Source organism: Zootoca vivipara, chromosome 4 (genome assembly GCF_965207765.1).
Source record: "Zootoca vivipara chromosome 4, rZooViv2.hap1.1, whole genome shotgun sequence".
Lineage (NCBI taxonomy): Eukaryota > Metazoa > Chordata > Lepidosauria > Squamata > Lacertidae > Zootoca > Zootoca vivipara.
Window position 1 is genome coordinate 52201121 of NC_142587.1, and position 18698 is coordinate 52219818.

General features: G+C 39.4%; 1 protein-coding gene across 5 annotated transcripts in view; it reads right to left on the reverse strand.

The window, feature by feature from the left end:
- Nucleotides 1–18698, reverse strand: part of SON (SON DNA and RNA binding protein) — a 34765-nt gene that overhangs the window by 9939 nt on the left and 6128 nt on the right. For 3 of the 5 annotated variants that reach the window (XR_015949786.1, XR_015949785.1, XM_035114623.3), the window contains exons 3-8: nt 10268–17764; nt 9115–9278; nt 7595–7738; nt 6819–7001; nt 6018–6128; nt 4917–5033 (exon numbers count right to left, since the gene is read on the reverse strand). Coding sequence is in view for 2 of the 5 variants with exons in the window: in XM_035114623.3 (XP_034970514.3) it covers nt 4917–5033; nt 6018–6128; nt 6819–7001; nt 7595–7738; nt 9115–9278; nt 10268–17764 (8216 nt within the window). In the remaining 3 variants the exon portion in view is untranslated. Of the gene's footprint in view, nt 1–3195; nt 5034–5674; nt 5746–6017; nt 6129–6818; nt 7002–7594; nt 7739–9114; nt 9279–10267; nt 17765–18698 lie in introns of those variants that run through there. The other 2 variants (XR_015949787.1, XM_035114625.3) reach the window with 2 other exon arrangements.

Genomic DNA, 18698 nt, shown 5'->3' on the forward strand with positions numbered 1-18698 from the left:
AGCCTTCATGAGAAATAGATATTTAACGTATCCTCATCATGTTTAACTTACATGTAGAGAAAAAATACCATGCGCGGTGAGGTACCTGTGGTCCTCCAGCATGGCCAGGTCAGGGATGATGGGAGTTGTAGTCCAGCAACACAACTCAGGTTTCTCATGCCTGATGTACTTCCAAGCAAGCTTTTGTTTTTTTTAACGGTTAGATACATGGGCTACTACTTAAGCCTCCGGAGAGAATCCTGAATTAGTGAAACAATTTCCCCACTTTTTAGAAGCGTATACACCAATCCAGCTCCTTAAGAGAAATTAAAACGTCTGTCCTTGCTCACAATTTCCTTGTTTGTTGTTATCACAAAATGCTTACTTTGTTGGAGATCTTGCAATTGCTCTCAGGAAACATTAATATTGGCAGTCACTGATTTCTGAAGTTAGGGAAGATCATCATTACAGTCCAACACCAATGAAGCACTACCCCTCTCTCCTAAAATTGTTTCACCTGGGCACTCTCAGCAGCACGAATCCTGTTCATTGCAGCAATCACAAAGGTCAGCGTAGTCAGGGCCCTCCAGATCCTGAAGTGGGACACAGTACTGGGACAGGGGAAGCTTCAGAACAGCACAGCATTCAGAACAGCTACAGCATTCATGCAAACGTTCTCACCTTTTCGCCCTCCACTCATTCACAACATTCTGCATCATGCTAGAGCTCTGGAAGGGCTGTCCCCTTCCTTCCAGTAATACCATACAGTGCCAGTTCTCCATTTCACAAATCTTTTCACTTCTCTCATTTAGCAAACAGGATGTAGAAGAATATTATAAACTTTCTATCACTTGGGGTGCCCAAAGATCTTTTTGTGTACATGGTGACATACTACATTAGCTTTTCTACAAATATGTTATTATAAAAGACAATCGTATCACGGCTCCCGAACGCCTTGGGAGTCAAATGGTTCTGCTCCCGAATGATCAAAAACCGGAAGTGAGTGTTCCGGTTTTTGAACATTCTTTCGGAAGCCAAACGTCCAACGGGGCTTCCGTGGCTTCCGATTGGCTGCAGGAAATCGAACGTTTCAGAAGTCAAATGGACTTCCGGAACGGATTCTGTTCGACTTCCAAGGTACGACTGTAATAAATCCAATTGTGCACATATGACTGTAGTCCCAAGATGTAAGCCTCAGTGGATACTATGAAACTTATTTTTGAGTAAACGTGTGCAGAATTGAACTGCAGCTAGACTCCAAAGAACTTTAGGCATTCCCAGTGAAACTTTCACTCAGCCCATATCACCTTCCCTTCAGTTTCAAAAGAAGCTTTCTATATGGCATGGAGGACTGTTTCTCCAGAAACAGACTTCCCACAGGCACATGGAATTAGTTGTGCAGTTCTTTGAAACTAGGCACAAGTATTTTAAAAGCATTCCCTCCAAAGAGCCTCTGGTGCTTCAACATAAACTTGAACTGGTAAGTAAATAAAGTAATCCTAAAGGAAGAATGAATGTCTTGCACGTGTGCTGTGAATGAGTTTAATATATTTGCATTTGTGAACTAATTACATCATTGATAATGCAAAACAGAAATATTTCTGCCTGAAAGTGTTCTTTTCAGAATACTGTTCAACAACCTAATGCCCAAACATTTGATATCACACTACTAAAAGTCAAACAAATTTAAATAAAACCAAACAACAAATTGCTACTGGGTTTGTTTTTTAATGTGGCCTTCTTTCTATCCCATGAAGCATATTAACAAGAATATCTCTCAAGTTAACTCTATAGTGACTGAATTTTGTTATGCTTTGCCAAACCTAATTTTAAAAAATTAAAAATGCAACACTGATGTAATATTTCATTTCTCAAACAAATCACCAATTCTACTTTAGGTTCCTTAATTAATTCACCACAGAATCAAAGTAGTACAATATCTAGAAGACTCCAAAGCACCCCAATTTCTGCATTCATAGAAAGTAAAGTGAGATATTATTAATCTGGGTAATGATGAATGAATTTGATTTTCTTATGGTTTCATTTCCCACCCCCACCCCCAAAGAAAATCCCAATCATATTCATGTTGACTTGGACACAAGTCCTACTGACTTCACCATGAGATTTACTTCCAAGGAAAAGCACCTAGTACCCACAGGATGAATGAAGAAAGTCCAAATACATTGTAGGAAAGAATTTTCAATCTCAGGAATTCTACACTGTTGGCAGCAGAGAGATCTAGTCTCCTTTGCATCTCACAGCCTGACTTCCATCACTCAGCTAAAAAGTTTTGAATAGGAAAGGAGCATCCATCTCCTCATAATACCATTTTAATTTTTCAAATGAAGTGACTTTTTGAATAACAAATTCTAGAAAACCTACACAGAACTGCTTTCCATATACATCTGATTTGCCTGTGACTGGAAAGACTTGACTTTACAAGGAGGGGGCCCACTGACGGACTTTCCATTAACCCTATGTGGGGAAAAATCAGGAACACTCTGAACTTGAAGCATGTGAAGATAGTGCCAACTATTACCAGAGAGCATGGCAATTTGATCTCACAGACTTCAGGAGAAATGTTCTACTCAACATTTCTTTGGTATCTAAGGTGATACAGGACTCACGATACAAAGTGGGAGGGGAACACAGGATGCAAATGCCAGTGCTTTGCCATCCCCACCTATGCTTACATTCAGCAAACTCACATGAAAAGTTCCCCAGCAGGATTCTTCCTATTCCTGACAGAGCCATGCTCCATGTCCTAGGCATGGAGGGTCCCATGTGCTAGGATCTAGGCATAACTAAGCAGATTTCAAAAAGGGCAGAAAGCAATTGTGCCTACAGTCCACATGATAAGCTTGTGACTTCTAAGAGACCTTTATATTATCAAGTAGAGTAAATCATTACAGCACAGGAGAACCAATGAGAACTCTTGATCTATGAAAGTCTAAGGACAGTATATCCTCTTTCGAGAATCTTAAGCGAAGGAAGTCATGAGCACCCTAGCACTACTGCTATCAGATGGCATCAACAACACCTTACTTTTGAGCATTTTAAGATGGTCAATCCAAGGTCAATCTCTAGCAGCTGAGTAGGGCCAATTATCGAACCATTACTGCTTGAAGATGTACATACCCCCCAGACACTTCTGCTACAAAGGGCAAAAAAACGTCATTTGAAACTCTGCCGTTTAAAGATGTCATGATTCAAGAATCATTTGTTCAATCTTCTAGATTTTATTAAAAATAATTGGTGTATGCCTAATTGATACACTACCAATTAAATTATAGCAAGTATGACTTTTTTGTGAACTGTACATGGGTGGTGAAAGACAAACACACAATGGAAGCTTCAGCAAAACCTTCGCTAAAATGGCGGCTGCCATTCCATAATTACCCCTGGCTCCCCACTTTTATTTCCACAAAGAAAACCTTTTCAGCAGGTAATATTTACAGATAATAATATATTTACAGTATTTCCCATATAGTTTAATTACAAAAGTGTAAAAGAGTATAGTACATTTTATCAACAGAATACAGTTATAAAACTCTCTGGTTACTGTATCTAAGCGCTTATATTGACTCAACTACAGCCCATTTTTCAAACCATCGGCTCCAAGAAATAGTGCTATATAAGAACCAATCAGAGCTAGAAGGGTAAATTATTTCTGTTGGAGGAGTGTACTTGGAGGAAGAATTTTCATTGAGACTGTAAAAATATACTTGCCAAAGAAGCTAACTCCACCCCAGTCTTTTGAACTCTCCAGTACTGCGTAGTCAATTCTGAAATCTAACTGCACAAATTCTGACTCATAAGTTCAAGGCACCTTTGATGCTTCTCCCTTTAAAGTCAGCAAATACACCATTAAGTTCTACAAGCGGGTCAGGGCTTGAGTTATAAAAATCAGCTGTGAGTGAAGTATCCAAGCATCCTTTTTTTGTTGCCTTTTTGCCTTAACCACTAATCAACTTAAAGGCAAACAAATATGTTCAGCTTTTCCTCTGCCCCCACCCTACCAACACATACACTCTGCTAATACCTTGCTTAGCAGACTGCAATTCCCTCCTCCATCTCATATTTGTGTAAGATGCTCAGATCAACTTGTCTATCCCTCACAAATACTAACTTCATCAAGCCAGCCACTAATTCTCCCTTAGGAAGGACAACAAAAGCAAGCCTTTTTCCCTATTCTACCCCGACAATTCGGGAAAACCTAGGGCAAAGCCTCCTTTATTCATAGGCAAGTCCAGTCCTTCCAGATGGTGCTGCAAGATCAAGCAGGGATTAGGAGCCTCTCTCTCTCTCTCTCTCTCTCTCTCTCTCTCTCTCTCTCTCTCTCTCTCTCTCTCTCTCTCTCTCTAAATGAGAGAAAAGTTAAGTCCACTGCCTCTTAATAAGTGGTAAGGACATTAAACTATGGAGAAAAAGCTCTCTTGCCATTTTCAGATTCTCATCTCTCTGCCAACAGAAGTAAGCAAGTGGATTTTTACAGCCCTCTGGCAATCATTTATTGAATTCACTGTCAAAATTTTACTGAAATCACAACCAGATTGATCTCTTGGCTAGGTAAGTAATGGAACGGCATCATTTAATTGTACCCCCCATTTCAGGACAATTTCAGCACGAGATAACAGTAACCGTGGGAGTAATTAAAACAACTCTTTTCAAACATGAGCATAGATAATTCTCCCAGTTTCTACAGTTAACCTACCAAACCAGTATTAACACAGAGCTAGTCAGGCATAGTAGATACAGATTCCAAAACAAGAGTGCAACACATCTTGACAGAACACAGAAGTAAATTAACTCATTTATTTTCTGCACCTATTTTAGGAAGCTATTAGTGTCCTAAGTGGGTCACTGTCACTTCTTCCAGTGATTTCTAAGGAATTTATCATGTGACATTTGGACTCATCTGTCTGAATATCATCTACCTTTTTAATCCAAGCCTGGGGACCGCTGTTGGATAACTGTTCTGATGACAAGACCTGTGCTCCAGTGCTTCCTGTAAAATGGCCTGGGATGGAATTCAGCTGAGCCCAGGCATCAATCTGCAACCATAAACGAACATAACAATATAATTAATTAGTAAGTTCTCAAATGCAGACATGCACTGTGGTAGCAACAGCCACTATATACTTTTACATGGTACATAGTAGAATCATAATCCATTTCAAATTAACTTAAAATTTGATGTTCTGAGAAAATTCCCACCGGCTAATGCCGCTTCAGCTACTGCTATGTTTTTGTGTGTGTGTGTCATTCTTTAACTGAGAAGAAAAGCCATTATTTTGCTCAGAATCATAGAATTGCAGAAACATGCAGCTGTCCCCATATGGGGATTGAACCTGCAGCACCACACTCTAACCAACTGAGCTATCCGCTATCCAGGTACTTCCTCAAAGAAAAGAAAAATCAACTCAAAAGCATTTTTCTTTGAAAACCACTTCATTTCAAAGTATTGGTAATCTAACTTGCAAATATAAAAGGAATTATAGCATCCTTTCAATGTTTGGAAGTCTAAGTTTAGAAAGTACAAAAGCTAACTCGGTTGTTTCTAGTCCACATTCTACCCAGAATTATGATGAGTTCAGACTAAACTTCAAAGTATAAGGAATTTGAAAATTAATATTGCCACTAGTATATGAAACAGTAAAACGATTTCAGAAAACACAGCAGGTTGGATCCAGACCTGTCCTTCTATGTATTGGAAGGCGCCTTCTGTTCACGGAAGGGACTGAGATCCATCAAAGGTTCCTCCACCTGTGTATGAGCAGGGAGAGGCGATTTTTGCCAATTTCCCCACTGCAGCCCCCAGGGCCACCTCCCACGCTGTTCTAGAGAGCCCCACAACCCATCAGAGTTGCTTTTGAGGGGGCGCAGAGGGTTGCAGGGGGAATGGGTAAAAACGGCCCCCTTCCTCCAGCACAGCATCTCATGGGTTGCGTTCTGCCCACAGGTAGTCTGGCTCCAACCCAACATGTCTTCAACTTTCCCTTTCCGGGGAGATCAACAAGAAAGAAACTGCAACCTACCCGTTCCTGTGCACGATTTAACAAACACATTGCCTCCATGTCAAATGTATTTTCCGTAAGCCTCTTTTGGGCTATGGTCCGCTCAGTCAGTGCTGACGAGATGTCCACAGGCTAAAAAATAATAAAGGTATCATCTGTTTTGGAGATATCCAGAGCCAAGGCAATGCATCCTTCACAGAGGGCATTAAAAATTATGTAGAAAGCAGTTCCCAAAATTTGAACACTTGCATGACCAAGAAACAGAAACTAGAAGTGAATATATAGGGAAAAGGCAGTGGGCTTTATCCTTTTTGAATTACTGAAAATAGGACTATAATTCAGATGGACACACAAATGACTTCTGCACATATAGAGGGTCTTCCTCCCCGCACCCCACTCCCTTGACAGCTACAGGCATGGTTTGGCAAGCCAGTTTTGAACAGAGAGAGCTTCAAAAACAGTTTGAAACACAGCACAAGGAACAGTGCTGAGGCTAAATCAGAATCTCCTCTGCCCGTACACCAATCCTTTAAATATGCCTCTGCATGTTCTCTGGATTGCAGTCTAAATTCTACAGATTGCTTTTCAAAGAGTGCCAGTAGCTCTTATTTCTTTCAGGGGAACATATTTGTATGTTTCATCAAACATTTTTAGAAAATCTGATTCTGTGTTTGCCATCTGTTCTGTTTATGATTTTATAACTTTATGATGTTTTTATTAAACACAACCATGATTTTTTAAGTGAGCTGTAGATTCTAAATACTCATGTACCTATAAGGTAATGAATAGGTATCCATGTGTTAAGATCTTTCTAATTTTTACCTCCAGATTGGCTGGGTTGGGGAACACATCATCCTTGTTCTCATCCTTGTTCTTTTCAACTGGAACCCATTCTCCATACGCACTATCTGATTCTTTTTTCCGGTGTTGAGATCCAGAAGAGACAGGAAACTCCTTCGTCAAAGTAACCTGATTTTTCGGAGCTGCCGGTTTTATAGTAGGAGTCTTAAAGGGGGGGAGAGAGTATTATAATCATGAGTATTTATTTCTAAGATTTCTTATAAGATTCAATCATCTTGAGGTCCCAGGAAGGTAACAACAATAGAATGCTGTTGTTGGTATCCATCTGCCTCAAGAACATACAATTAAAAAACAGCTAAAACTCTTGCAATTATAAAACAAGTAAAGCTGCTCCAAAAGGAGGCCTCTATACTTAACACACAAATGTAGGATGGTGTGGAAACAGGGATACAACATCATGGATGTGGCTCGAAGCACCAAACAATGTCTGTTGCCAAAGAACTGCCCTACACATCAGTAAACATGTGAATAGCACTAACGAAAAATGCTTGTGCATTCAATGCTAATTAGATAGATAGATGTTTAAACAGGATTAACTACTGCAGTCAAACATTTTTCGAAAGTTATTGAACATGGTTATTAATTTTAAACATTAAAGCACGATCAGTTGCTCTTACATTAATTGTGAGAAATATTTTTTATAATAAACCAATTATTCCTGAATCTCATTTGTCACAATTATTTTCTATAAAATTATCAAATAAAGACTTTTCATGCTGCATTTTTGCAGTACTCACAGTTAAGTTGAAGAAAATAGGTTTGGGCTCATTGAGTTTAAAGGGATGGTTGATAAAAGGATGCTCTTCCTCCTCTTCGTCAGACACATGAGGCTTGTTCACAATAATATCATCTTCCTGGCTTTGTGCAATCTTCTTGCATTTCTTTAAAAAAATTACCACAATAATAGGAATGAGGCAAAGGTTGAGCAGCTAAATCTATATAACGTCAGTTACCAAATACTGAAAATTACGGGAATCAAAGACTTTGACTGCTTGGTAACAGCACCATACTCAAGACCAGGCCTGGAGAGGATATCCATTATACCTGCAAGACCATAGTCCTAATACAACAGATGCTACTGAGATGCCATCTGGCTTGCTTCCAATATAAATGGATGTATCTTATACCACATAAAGACTAATTCAGTTTTACTATGCCCATCACTAAACTGAAATAGTGTCATATGCCAAAGGCAAAGCAAGAAAGCTCCTACCATGTGGTCTACCTCTCACCTGAAATACCTGTGACACAGAAACGCTGCTCAAAGTGAAAAGCAAGCAGTTTATTGCCCTTGCTTCCTGGAGGATAAAAAGATCAGTACACGATTGGGCAGAAAGCAGAAGAGACCTCTTATGGGTGAGAAGCCAGAAATCTGAAAACCTGGGCGGAAAATAAACTGTAACTAAGATCCACCAAAAGGAGGTACAGTCGTACCTCGGAAGTTGAACAGAATCCGTTCTGGAAGTCCGTTTGGCTTCCAAAACGTTCACCTTCCAAAGCACGGCTTCCTATTGGGTGCAGGAAGCCGCAGAAGCCCCATCCGAAAGAATGTTAGAAAACCGGAACAATCGCTTCCCGTTTTCAATTGTTTGGGAGCCAAAACGTTCGACTCCCAAAGCGTTCAGGAGCAGAGGTACAACTACCGTACATATGACATTTGGGTATATCTGCAGTTTCTGTTTCTATAAAACAAAGGCATTTATAGTTTTAAATTTCCTAAATATGCAAAATGCTATGATTTTATATTCTAAGTTATGTGAGACATTTATGTGGTAAATAATAAGCAGTTGTTTATTATTATTATTATTATTATTATTATTATTCAATTTATTAATCATTTACCACCTAAAGAATCGCCAAGCAACCTACCATTTTAAGAGCATAAAAAACAACATAAAATCAGGAAAAAAGAATACATTGCAATAAAAACCTTACAACATATAAAGCCAACCCAATAAAGCAGCAGCAAAAGCATACCATTAGTAGATAGCAAAAATAAACATAATCTATCAAATGCCTTGAAGATGCTTACATTGACAAGGAAATATAATGTCAATGTCCCCCAAAACATACTGAAATGATGTAGTTTTTCGCCACAGCTTGAAAAGTTCCAGACATGTTTTATCTCTACCCCACATCCCTCATTAAGTTATCTAGAAATCCTGCCATTTTAAAACAGATTTTAGTATCTTACTGGATAAATGCTGCATTTTGTATTGAAATAGTAATAGTTGCAAGTTTCATTTGATTCTCTTACCTCAGTGAGTTCCAATATTGTCTCTTTTGCAGACTTTTGTGCAACCTTTTCTTCCTTCTTTTCTGGAGTAACAACAGGCATCAGGCTTGGCGGTAAAGGAACACCAGCCTTCGCACACATGGCAGCTGCATTTGCTTTAGCTATTTCAAGTAGCTGTGCCTTGTCTACAAAAGTAACAATTTATTTATTACTTCGTACCATGTCCATTCTCAGGATGAATTCCTACACTGCACTTGGAATTCTAGAACTGCACTTAGAACTTGGAAATATGCCTGGCTCCTATTCTAAAGAACACTAAAGTAATGGAAGATTCAGCTCTAAAAGTGTTTCCTCTCCTATCTCTGAAACCAATTCAGACAAACTCACAGAATAGATCACTTTGCACAATCAGCTATCTTAAAATAGGAATGGAGAACCTATCGTTTTCCAGATGTTGTTGGACCACGACTTTCATCATCCCCGAGTCATGGCTGATGGGAGCTGAGGATTCACTGCCACTGAGCAGCCCCCTGTACCACCTGACAGGATGTGAGAGGTAAGGTGACAGTGAGAGCCCTGGACTGGCAGCAGGTGCCAAGTATGTGTGCATCGGCACATGCTGCCACCACCAACCCAGTGCTTTCCCTGCCCCCTTCCAGTCCTAGTGAGCGGCGGCCCTGCAAGCAGGGCGAGGGTAAAGCATCAGCTGTAAAAATTTCCAACAGCATTTGAAGGGCCAGAGATTCTCCATCCATGTTTTAAAACACCAAAAGTTATTTCTCATTTCTTCAGCATGGGCATAAAAATTATCTACAATAACACGTATGTAGGTTTTGGTTTGTGAAATATACTGACACTGGAAAATATCCAACATCGTACCAGCAGATGAAACAGGACTTCCCGTTCCTCTACTGCGAAGGGTCCCCCAAGCTTCCAGAGCAGATTTTGAAGCTGTGCAGGGAGATGCAAGGAGAGAGCAGGAAAGAGAAGCCTGATACGTGTGAGCGGAATTCTGTTGCACAAGCAGGCTGCCACTTTTGGAATGTCCCTCTTTAACAACACTTAAAAGAAATTGTTTTAAAATAAAGGAATCTTCTAAAACCCCGAGAAATTAAGAGATACCAATTTATGTTCATAACATTATCTATGTAACAAATTGCTAAATATTAATTACCTAAGTCAGTCAGACGCTTAGGTGACCTGCTTGAAGTTCTGGATCTTCGATGATCAGGTGATTTACTGGTGCTCCGTCTTCTCCCTGTGGATCTAGAGCATCTTAGACGAACAGGTGTTCGACTTCGAGATCGTAATCTGAGGGGTATTCTGTAGCTGTCTCTTGAATCAGACCTCCTCCTCCTCCTGTCAATAGACCTTGACCGGTTTCGCCGAGCTCTCCTACGCCTCTCCCTGGATAAAGACCTTTGTCTCGACACAGATCTTGATCTAGTCCTCCTCCATCGTCTTGAACATGATCGGGAGCGAGATCGGGAACGTGTTTGAGAGCGATGGTCAGATTTTGATCTTGAAGACCTCTTCCGTGTTGCTGATCGAGAACGGTTTTTTCTAGATCGTGATTCTGTTCTATGCCTACGAGATGGTTCAGAGGACTTGGAGCCTTTACTCCTTGATCTTCGCAAAGGGTCTTTCTCTCCCGTTTTTTCCAAAGATTTAGACCTAGATTTAGATTTATGATATTCAGGAGACTTGGTGTGATTAGGTGCTTCCACAGATTCAGTTCCCTCTGTTTTTTCAAGTGATTTGGACTTTGATCTAGATTTGGAGCGTTTTCTTCCTGAAACATCTGAAGAGTCTTTATCTTTTCTTCTTTCAGATGATTTGGATCTGGACTTTGATTTAGACTTAGATTTTCTGTGTCTGGATTTTAGGGAGGGGTCTTCTTTTTCAGTAGATTTTGTTCTACATTTATTATCAACCGACTTGGATCGTCTCCTTTTTGATCTTGATGAAGTTTCTAAGTTTTCAGCTGATTTGGATCTAGATTTGCGATTATCAGAAGACCTAGACCGTCTCCTTTTTGCCCTAATGGAAGTATCTCTTTTATCAACAGATCTGGATCTAGATTTGCGATTATCAGAAGACCTGGACCGTCTCCTTTTCCCCCTGAATGAAGTCTCTCTTTTATCAACAGATTTAGATCTAGATTTGCGATCAGAAGACACAGACTTTCTTCGCCTTGTCCTCAATGAACTCTCCCTTTTGTCAACAGATTTAGATCTAGATTTGCGATCAGAGGATCTGGACCGCCTTCGCCTTACTCTCAATGAAGTGTCCCTTTTGTCGACTGATCTGGATCTACTTTTGCGATTATCAGAGGATCGGGACCGCCTTCGCCTTACCCTCACAGAACTCTCCCTTCTTTCATTTGATCTGGATCTAGATTTACGATCAGAGGACCGAGACCGCCTTCGCCTTGTCCTCACTGAAATTTCCCTTCTGTCAACTGATCTTGATCTAGATTTGCGAACATCAGGCGACCTGGACCGTCTCCGCCTTGACCTCACTGAAGTTTTTCTTTTGTCATCAGCTGATCTGGATCTAGACTTATGGCGATCAGAGGATATGGACTTTCTTCTCCTTGTTCTTACTGAAGACTCTCTTCTGTCAACAGATTTGGATCTGGATTTGCAATGATCTGAGGACCGAGACCGCCTCCTCCTTGTCCTCACTGAAGTATCTCTTTTGTCAGTTGATCGTGATCTGGATTTGCGACGATCAGAAGATCTAGACTGCCTCCGCCTTGATCTTATCAAAGAATCTCTTTTGTCAACTGATCTGGATCTAGACTTGTGATTATCAGATGACCGTGACAATCTTCGCCGCCTTCTGACCGATTCTCTCCTGTCAACTGATCTGGATCTAGACTTGTGACGATCAGAAGATCTGGACCGTCTTCGCCTTGACCTTACAGAAGTTTCTCTCTTGTCAATAGACTTTGATCGAGATTTAAGCCGATCAGAAGTCCGTGAACGTCTCCGTCTAGACCTTGCTGAAGATTCTTTGCTCTCTTTTTTGTCAGAAGATTTTGATCTAGATTTATGACGTGAGGTAGAATCCTTTTTTCTCGAACGAGAATCAGTTTTACTTCTAGAACGTGCTCTTCTTGATGCTACCTGTCTAGAGGTGGAACGTGATCTAGATTTTTTTTTACGTTTTTTAGACTTAGAAGTAGATTTTGATCGACTCCTTTTTGCTTTTTTCCCACTCTTACTTTTATCTTTACTTTTGCTGCTTACTTTTTCACTTTTCTTGTCTTTTAAAATATTTTCTTCCTTATCCTTCATTATATCAGAAGACTTTGGAGCGGTGTCTGAATCCTGATCCTTCAAAGAATCACGTAGAGTTATTTCCAATTCCTTCTCCTTGGCCGTTTGCAAAGGTTCAAGAGACACTTCTGAATCTTTCAACAATTGTTGGTTTGATTTCAGGTTTTCTGCTGCTGCACTTACAGATTTTATAGCTACTTTTAAACCTTGTTCCTCCAAAGAGACTTGTGTCATTCCATCTAAGTCTTTTTCCTTTGGCTTGTGGAAAGGCTCTGAAGTTGCTTCTAAAGTTTTCACCTCCACAGTGAATTGTGGAATAGTTTCTGAATTCTTAGCTTGTTGTTCTGTAGTTGACTCCAGATCAATCACCTCTGCCATGCATATCTCTTTGGAATTTTGTTCTGTAATGTCTATGTTCTCTGCAGTCATAGGAGCTGGTACTGAATCTTTTATACTAAGAACATGGGCAGATTCTAAAGATGCTTCAGAGATCTTTTTTTCTGACAACAAAATAGGAGTTGAATTTCTTTCCAAATCCTGAGTCCCCAAAGCTAACACAGATTTTGAAATTCCTTCAAAATCCATTTGCTTCTCTTTTCCCATTGTTGTTTGGGCAACTTGCAGATCTTTTACTTTCCCTATAGAATCGCATTTAGTGGTTGCTTCAAAATCTTCTAGTTCTTTTGAGTGTACAGATTCTGAAACAACCTTAGATTTTAAAAAGGATTCAGTGTCTTTCAACTCTACTATATTCATAAGCCCTGCATTTGCCTCAGAACTCTTGCCATCCACAATAGATGCCATTTCTACAGTAGGTTTAGAGTTGTTTTCTGTACGTACTAAAGCTGTTCTTGAACATGTTTCATCAAAACGCATTTGTAATTCTAGTTGTTTTTCTGAATCATTTGCTGTTTCTGTAGCCAAAGATGATATTGTAGCTCCTGAACTTTTCTCTTCCACAATACTTGAAAATTGGGGGGTAGTTTTTGAAACATGCAGCACTTCTTCACATGTGCTACTTCCTTCCAAATCACTTGCCTCCATAGTGCACAGGGATTGTGGAGGAGTTTCTAAGTAGGTTTTTTCCTGAGCATGTTTAGATTTTGCAATAGTTTCTAAATCTTCCTTATTGACCAAACCTACAACTGCTGAAGTTGTTTCTGAATGTTTCTTTTCCATCACACTTTCAGATTCTGGAGCAGCTTTGTACTGATGTGTCTCAAGGGCATATTCTGTTTCTGAAGCCGATTCTAAATATTTTACTTCCAAAGTACTTTCTGCTTTGCTATGTATCTGAGAGTCTATTATTTCCAGTACTTCTGTCTCTGTAATTGTACCGGAAGAATCTGAATTTGTTGTACCTAGATTTCTTGGAGTAATTTCCAGTTCTCGGGTTCCTGTAGAGTCAACTAGTTTTAATACAGAGACTGATTCTGAAGACTTCAATTCTGGTGTATTTAGCTGTGCTGCAGTAGCTACTGAATTTTTTATTTCCAATACTGTTTCATAATTTAGAGCTTTTCCTAAATCTTTGGTTTCTGCTTCAGGTATGGATATAGATTCTACAGCACCATCTGAATCCCTCAACTGTGGCACACAGAGTTTAGAGGTGGTTTCAAACTGCATAGCTGCTTCTGAATTTTCCATCCCTCTTGTAGCTAAAGTACTGGAGCTTGCTCCCGAATCTTTGACATCCAACATAAACAGAGACTGAGTTTTGTCACTATCCTTTCTTTCTGAAACAGTTGCAGATTCAGAAATTGATTCAGAATATTTTACTGCCAATTTTGTGTCTGGTTTTAGAACTCCAGAATCCTTCTGTTCTGCTTTATCTGCAGTTGTCAACGTGCCTTCTGAAATATGTGCACCCAAAACTGGTTTACATCTTTCAAAGGTTTCTGAACCAGTCACATCAGCTTTGGGAGTAGATGTGAGCACATAATTCATCTCTTTTTTGTCCAAAAATGCTAGATTTGTTTCCACCTTCTGACTTGTTTCTAAATCTTTCACACCTGTTATGCGAATGGGTTCAAATGTATCTTTCAGTACATGCACAGACTCAGATGATGCCTTCAATTTTTCTATATCCACCATTTCAATTGTTTTAGCCACTTTTAATACTTTATCATCAGTTCCATGGAGAAAGCTGGGAGTTGCTTTTATATCTAACACATCGGGGGCAAACAAAGTTGCTAGAGCCATTTCTGGTTTTTTTACTTCAAATTCTTCAGTATCAATCACACATATGGTTTCTGAATCTGCTTCCAAATCTGGACCTGCCAGTGCTTCACTTCTGGGTTCTGCATCTGGCACTTGCAATACTGGTGTGCACTGTGATTCTAATAACATTTCATTATGGTGGGGAGGTTCTGAAGCAATTTCCAAAATTTCTGATCCTACCAACAATTTACGTTTTGGAGGATCATTTGCAATTTCTACACCTGCATGAACAGTAGATTCTAAATCAACTTCCAGGTCTATGATTGTAGATTCTGAAGCTGTTTTTGAATCTTTTGCTTGAATCAAATAGAAAGGTGTTAGGGTGGTCTTTGAAAATGTTTCTGTCACATGCATAGATTCTGGACTATTTTCCAAATCTATTACTTTGTTAATCTCATCAGATTCTAGAACTATAATCTTCTCTTTCTCTGATACACAGAGAGATTCTGGAGCCATAAATCCTCTTGATTCTGTCCTTTCTTCCACTTTCTGGAGTTGTTCTAGCTTTTGCTCTGCATGAGAATCAGGAATTGATGGCAAATTCTTCAATGCTAAGGGTTCCTTAGGACTGCTCACATTCACCACAGTTGTTTCTTTTAATTCTTGTCTCACTGCTACATCCTCCAGTTCTGGAATTCCTTCTGAACTTACTATATCCATTTCTTTCAGAGATTTTGAAATGAGTAATGAGCCTTCACTCTCAGCATGCAGCTTATTGTCAGATATCCCTACAGCTACTTCTTTAGTTACTTTCTGATATCTTGGTAAAGTTTTCAAATCAGCTGTCTCAGCACCATTCTGATTTTTCTCCATGTGTGCTATAGCATCAGAAGGCTTCACCTGCATTCGGGGCACAGGATGAGATTCAGTTTCACTGCTTTTGCTTTTGGCCACAGTTTCAGATGCTACAGGAATCTCAGAATACTTTCCAGGTGGCACTGAAGTTACTTCCACATTTTTCACATCTCTGTCCAGTGGTTTTAATTTATTACGTAAATCATTCAACTCAACTATTGTTTCAGGATCTACAGCTTTAATGCCTTTGATTTCCCCAGTTTGTAATGCTTCAAATTTGTTTGCATCCACCATGTGCAGTGACTCAGGAACATTTCCTGAACTTTTCAACTTCATCATAATCTCAGATTCTGTATCATGTTCTAGGCTCTGTTCTGAATAATTTGCAAATATCATATGCAGTGAATCTGAAGTAGCATCCATCTCTCTCTCCCCTTGCTCTTCTTCTGTCTCTAGACTAGTTTCTAAATCTTTTCTCTGAGTTACTGCCTCAAGTTGCAAAATGTCTTTTGCACTTTTCATTTCTTTTGTGCATTGAGATTCTGAAATGCTGACCAAATTTTTCACAGTCATTAATGATTCTGGAACTTTTCCAAAATCCTTTACATTCCCCACAGTATTACTTTCTCTTACATCCTCATATTTTGAAGCTTCCAGATTATGTGTTTTTACTATCTCTGGAGCCATTTCTAAATCATTAATTTTTAGAACAGTTTCAGATTGTGAAATGCTTTCAGGAACTTGTACATCAATCACTGCCTCAGAATCTTCAGTAATTCCTGACTCTCCTCTCTTCCCTACCACAGTTTCTGGGGGAGTTTCCAAATAATTCACTTGCCTATCTCCCTCAAATTCTGGACAACGATCTAGATTCTTCACATCCTTCATTCTAAGAGGTTCTGGCACAGCAATCCACTTTTTCATTTCTGTTATACGTTTAGATTTTGCTTGTGAGCATCTAATGTCCATCTCCCCAACTTCCATAGTCCTCACTTTTGAAGTTGAATCTGTGCTTTTCATGTCCTCTAATTCTGGTGCATCTTTTGCATCTGCTACAGTTTGCAAAAGTATTTGATGTTTTTCTGCATCATTCAACATTGTCTTGACTGGCGAAGCTTGAGCTGCTCCTAATTCTTTCACCCCTGCCCTTGTCTCAACATCAGGGGTTGCTGCTGTGCATTTCTGGGCATCCAACTCTGTAATTATTTTTAATTCTTCTCGATGATGCTTCAGTTTAGTTCCTAGAGCTGGTTCAAAGTATTTTTCAGAGACTGTATGCAGAGATTCTGAAGCTGCTTCCAAGTCTTTCAACACTGCTGTTGACTCAAACTGTTGACTCAGTTGCAGATCTTTCACTGTGACGATGCTCTCAGAGTCATGTAGCAAATCCTCTTTCATATCCATAAAGGTAGCCTGATTGGGGCTTATTTCAGAAGCTTTCACTTTTGCTGTATTCAAAAATTCTGAAGTGGCTTCAAAATCTTTTCCTACCACCATAGCCAAAAACCCCAGAGTTGTCACTGAATCTTTGGCTTCTGCAGCTGCCTCTGAGGGAAGGTTGGCGAAATTACAGCTAGCAGTTTCAAATGAAGTTGCTGCTGCTTGTTTCAACATTTCAGGATTGAAAGATTCTGAGACAGAGTCCAAATCTTTTACCTCCATTGTGTCAGATGCTGAACTTGTTTCCAAATATTCCAGTTGTACTACTACAGACTTTGGACTGCTTTCAGGAGCACTTGTTTCTTCCATAGCCTCCAATGTCAAACTACCTTCAGACTGTTCATATTCTTTTATGCTAGCCACTCTACCTTCAACATCAGCAATATTTAAAGATTCATTCCCTATGCACAAATTCAAAGCTACGTTGGTAGGCTGGTAGGTGTTATTTTCCAATTCTCTCTCATTTGTAAGCTTGACTTCATTGAGCTCTTGAATATTGGCTAAAGCAGAATCTCTAGTTGTATCCAGTTTGCTGCTAACGGAATTATTTGCATCATGTGAATTTGACGTGGCCAAATTAAGGTTTTCATATACAGTTTTTTCCAGAAGCCACCCAGAAGTCTGTTTCGAAGGAGATACAGACTGTAGATCTATATCTTCTGTACTTGGTATGGAGCTCGAGCTTTCTGATTTTGAATGAGAAATGGACTGCGTATCTCCACATTCTTTATGCTGCTCATTTAGTTTTGATTCCTTGGGTTGCTTTTTATACTTTTTCTCCTTCTTTTCCTTCTTCCTTTTCTTCTTCTTCTTCTTATCTTTGTGTTTCTTATCCTTCTTAGACTTTTTCCTTGGAATTTCATCTTCTACTTCTTCAGATAAGCCTCTTTTAGTAGAGTGAGATTTATTTCTCACTGTATCCTCGCCACCATCTAATAAAAGAAAAACATTTGTGTTAAAATTAAAAATCAGAAGCCAGATTTCAGAAGACAGAGCAAGAAACTCCCGACATTTTTGCTGTAGCTATAATCTGAAAAATTATGTTGCATGTACAAACTAGATCCTTTTTGATCAAACGGAGAAAATACTTACGGTACTACAAAATTATAGCTTTAAATCAAGGTGCTCAAGCAAGATTACCTGTCTCCATGCCCGTTGATTCCTGCATTTCAAGTATAGCTAACACAGGGGAGAATCCCAATAAATAAAAATGCATATTCAACTACATTTAGAACAGGTGACTGGCATAGTCAAAGTTGGCAGCATCAATCACCTCAATTGTACTCGACACACAGTATGAATAGAATAGTGATCTAAAGGCCCAAAAAGATGCCCAAACAAATGAGGAGGAACCATTTCTCCCCCAATTTTTCCAGGTCTTCACATCTCTAGTGGCATATCATACGTTGGATTTAGGAAACAGTCCAGCACTAGAATCTACATATACAATTTCTAATTAAGCACAGAATGAACATGCACGTTGTCCTTGCTCAACTGGAATTTTCTTTTTTAGATATAAACAGTGGGAGGTATCCAGAAAAGTAGTTCCATTAGCACAAGGACACCTAGCTCTGCAACAGCCTCTCCCTTAAATCTGTCCTGGGGGTTTCCCCTAACCCTACAGGACAGCTTTTTGAGAGGTAAAGGAGAAAAATCAGTTAAAATTCCCTCATCCCTTCCTCTGGTAATAGGGTCTCATTAGAAGAGTTCCATTCATGAGATTCTGGATCCAATCCTTTATTACTATTTATTCTTAATTGCACAGCACCATTAGTATGCATGGCGGTTTACAGAATATAAGAGAACAGGTTGCTGTACAAAGGTACATCTATGTCAAACTAAGGATGGATGCCACAAGCAAAAGCC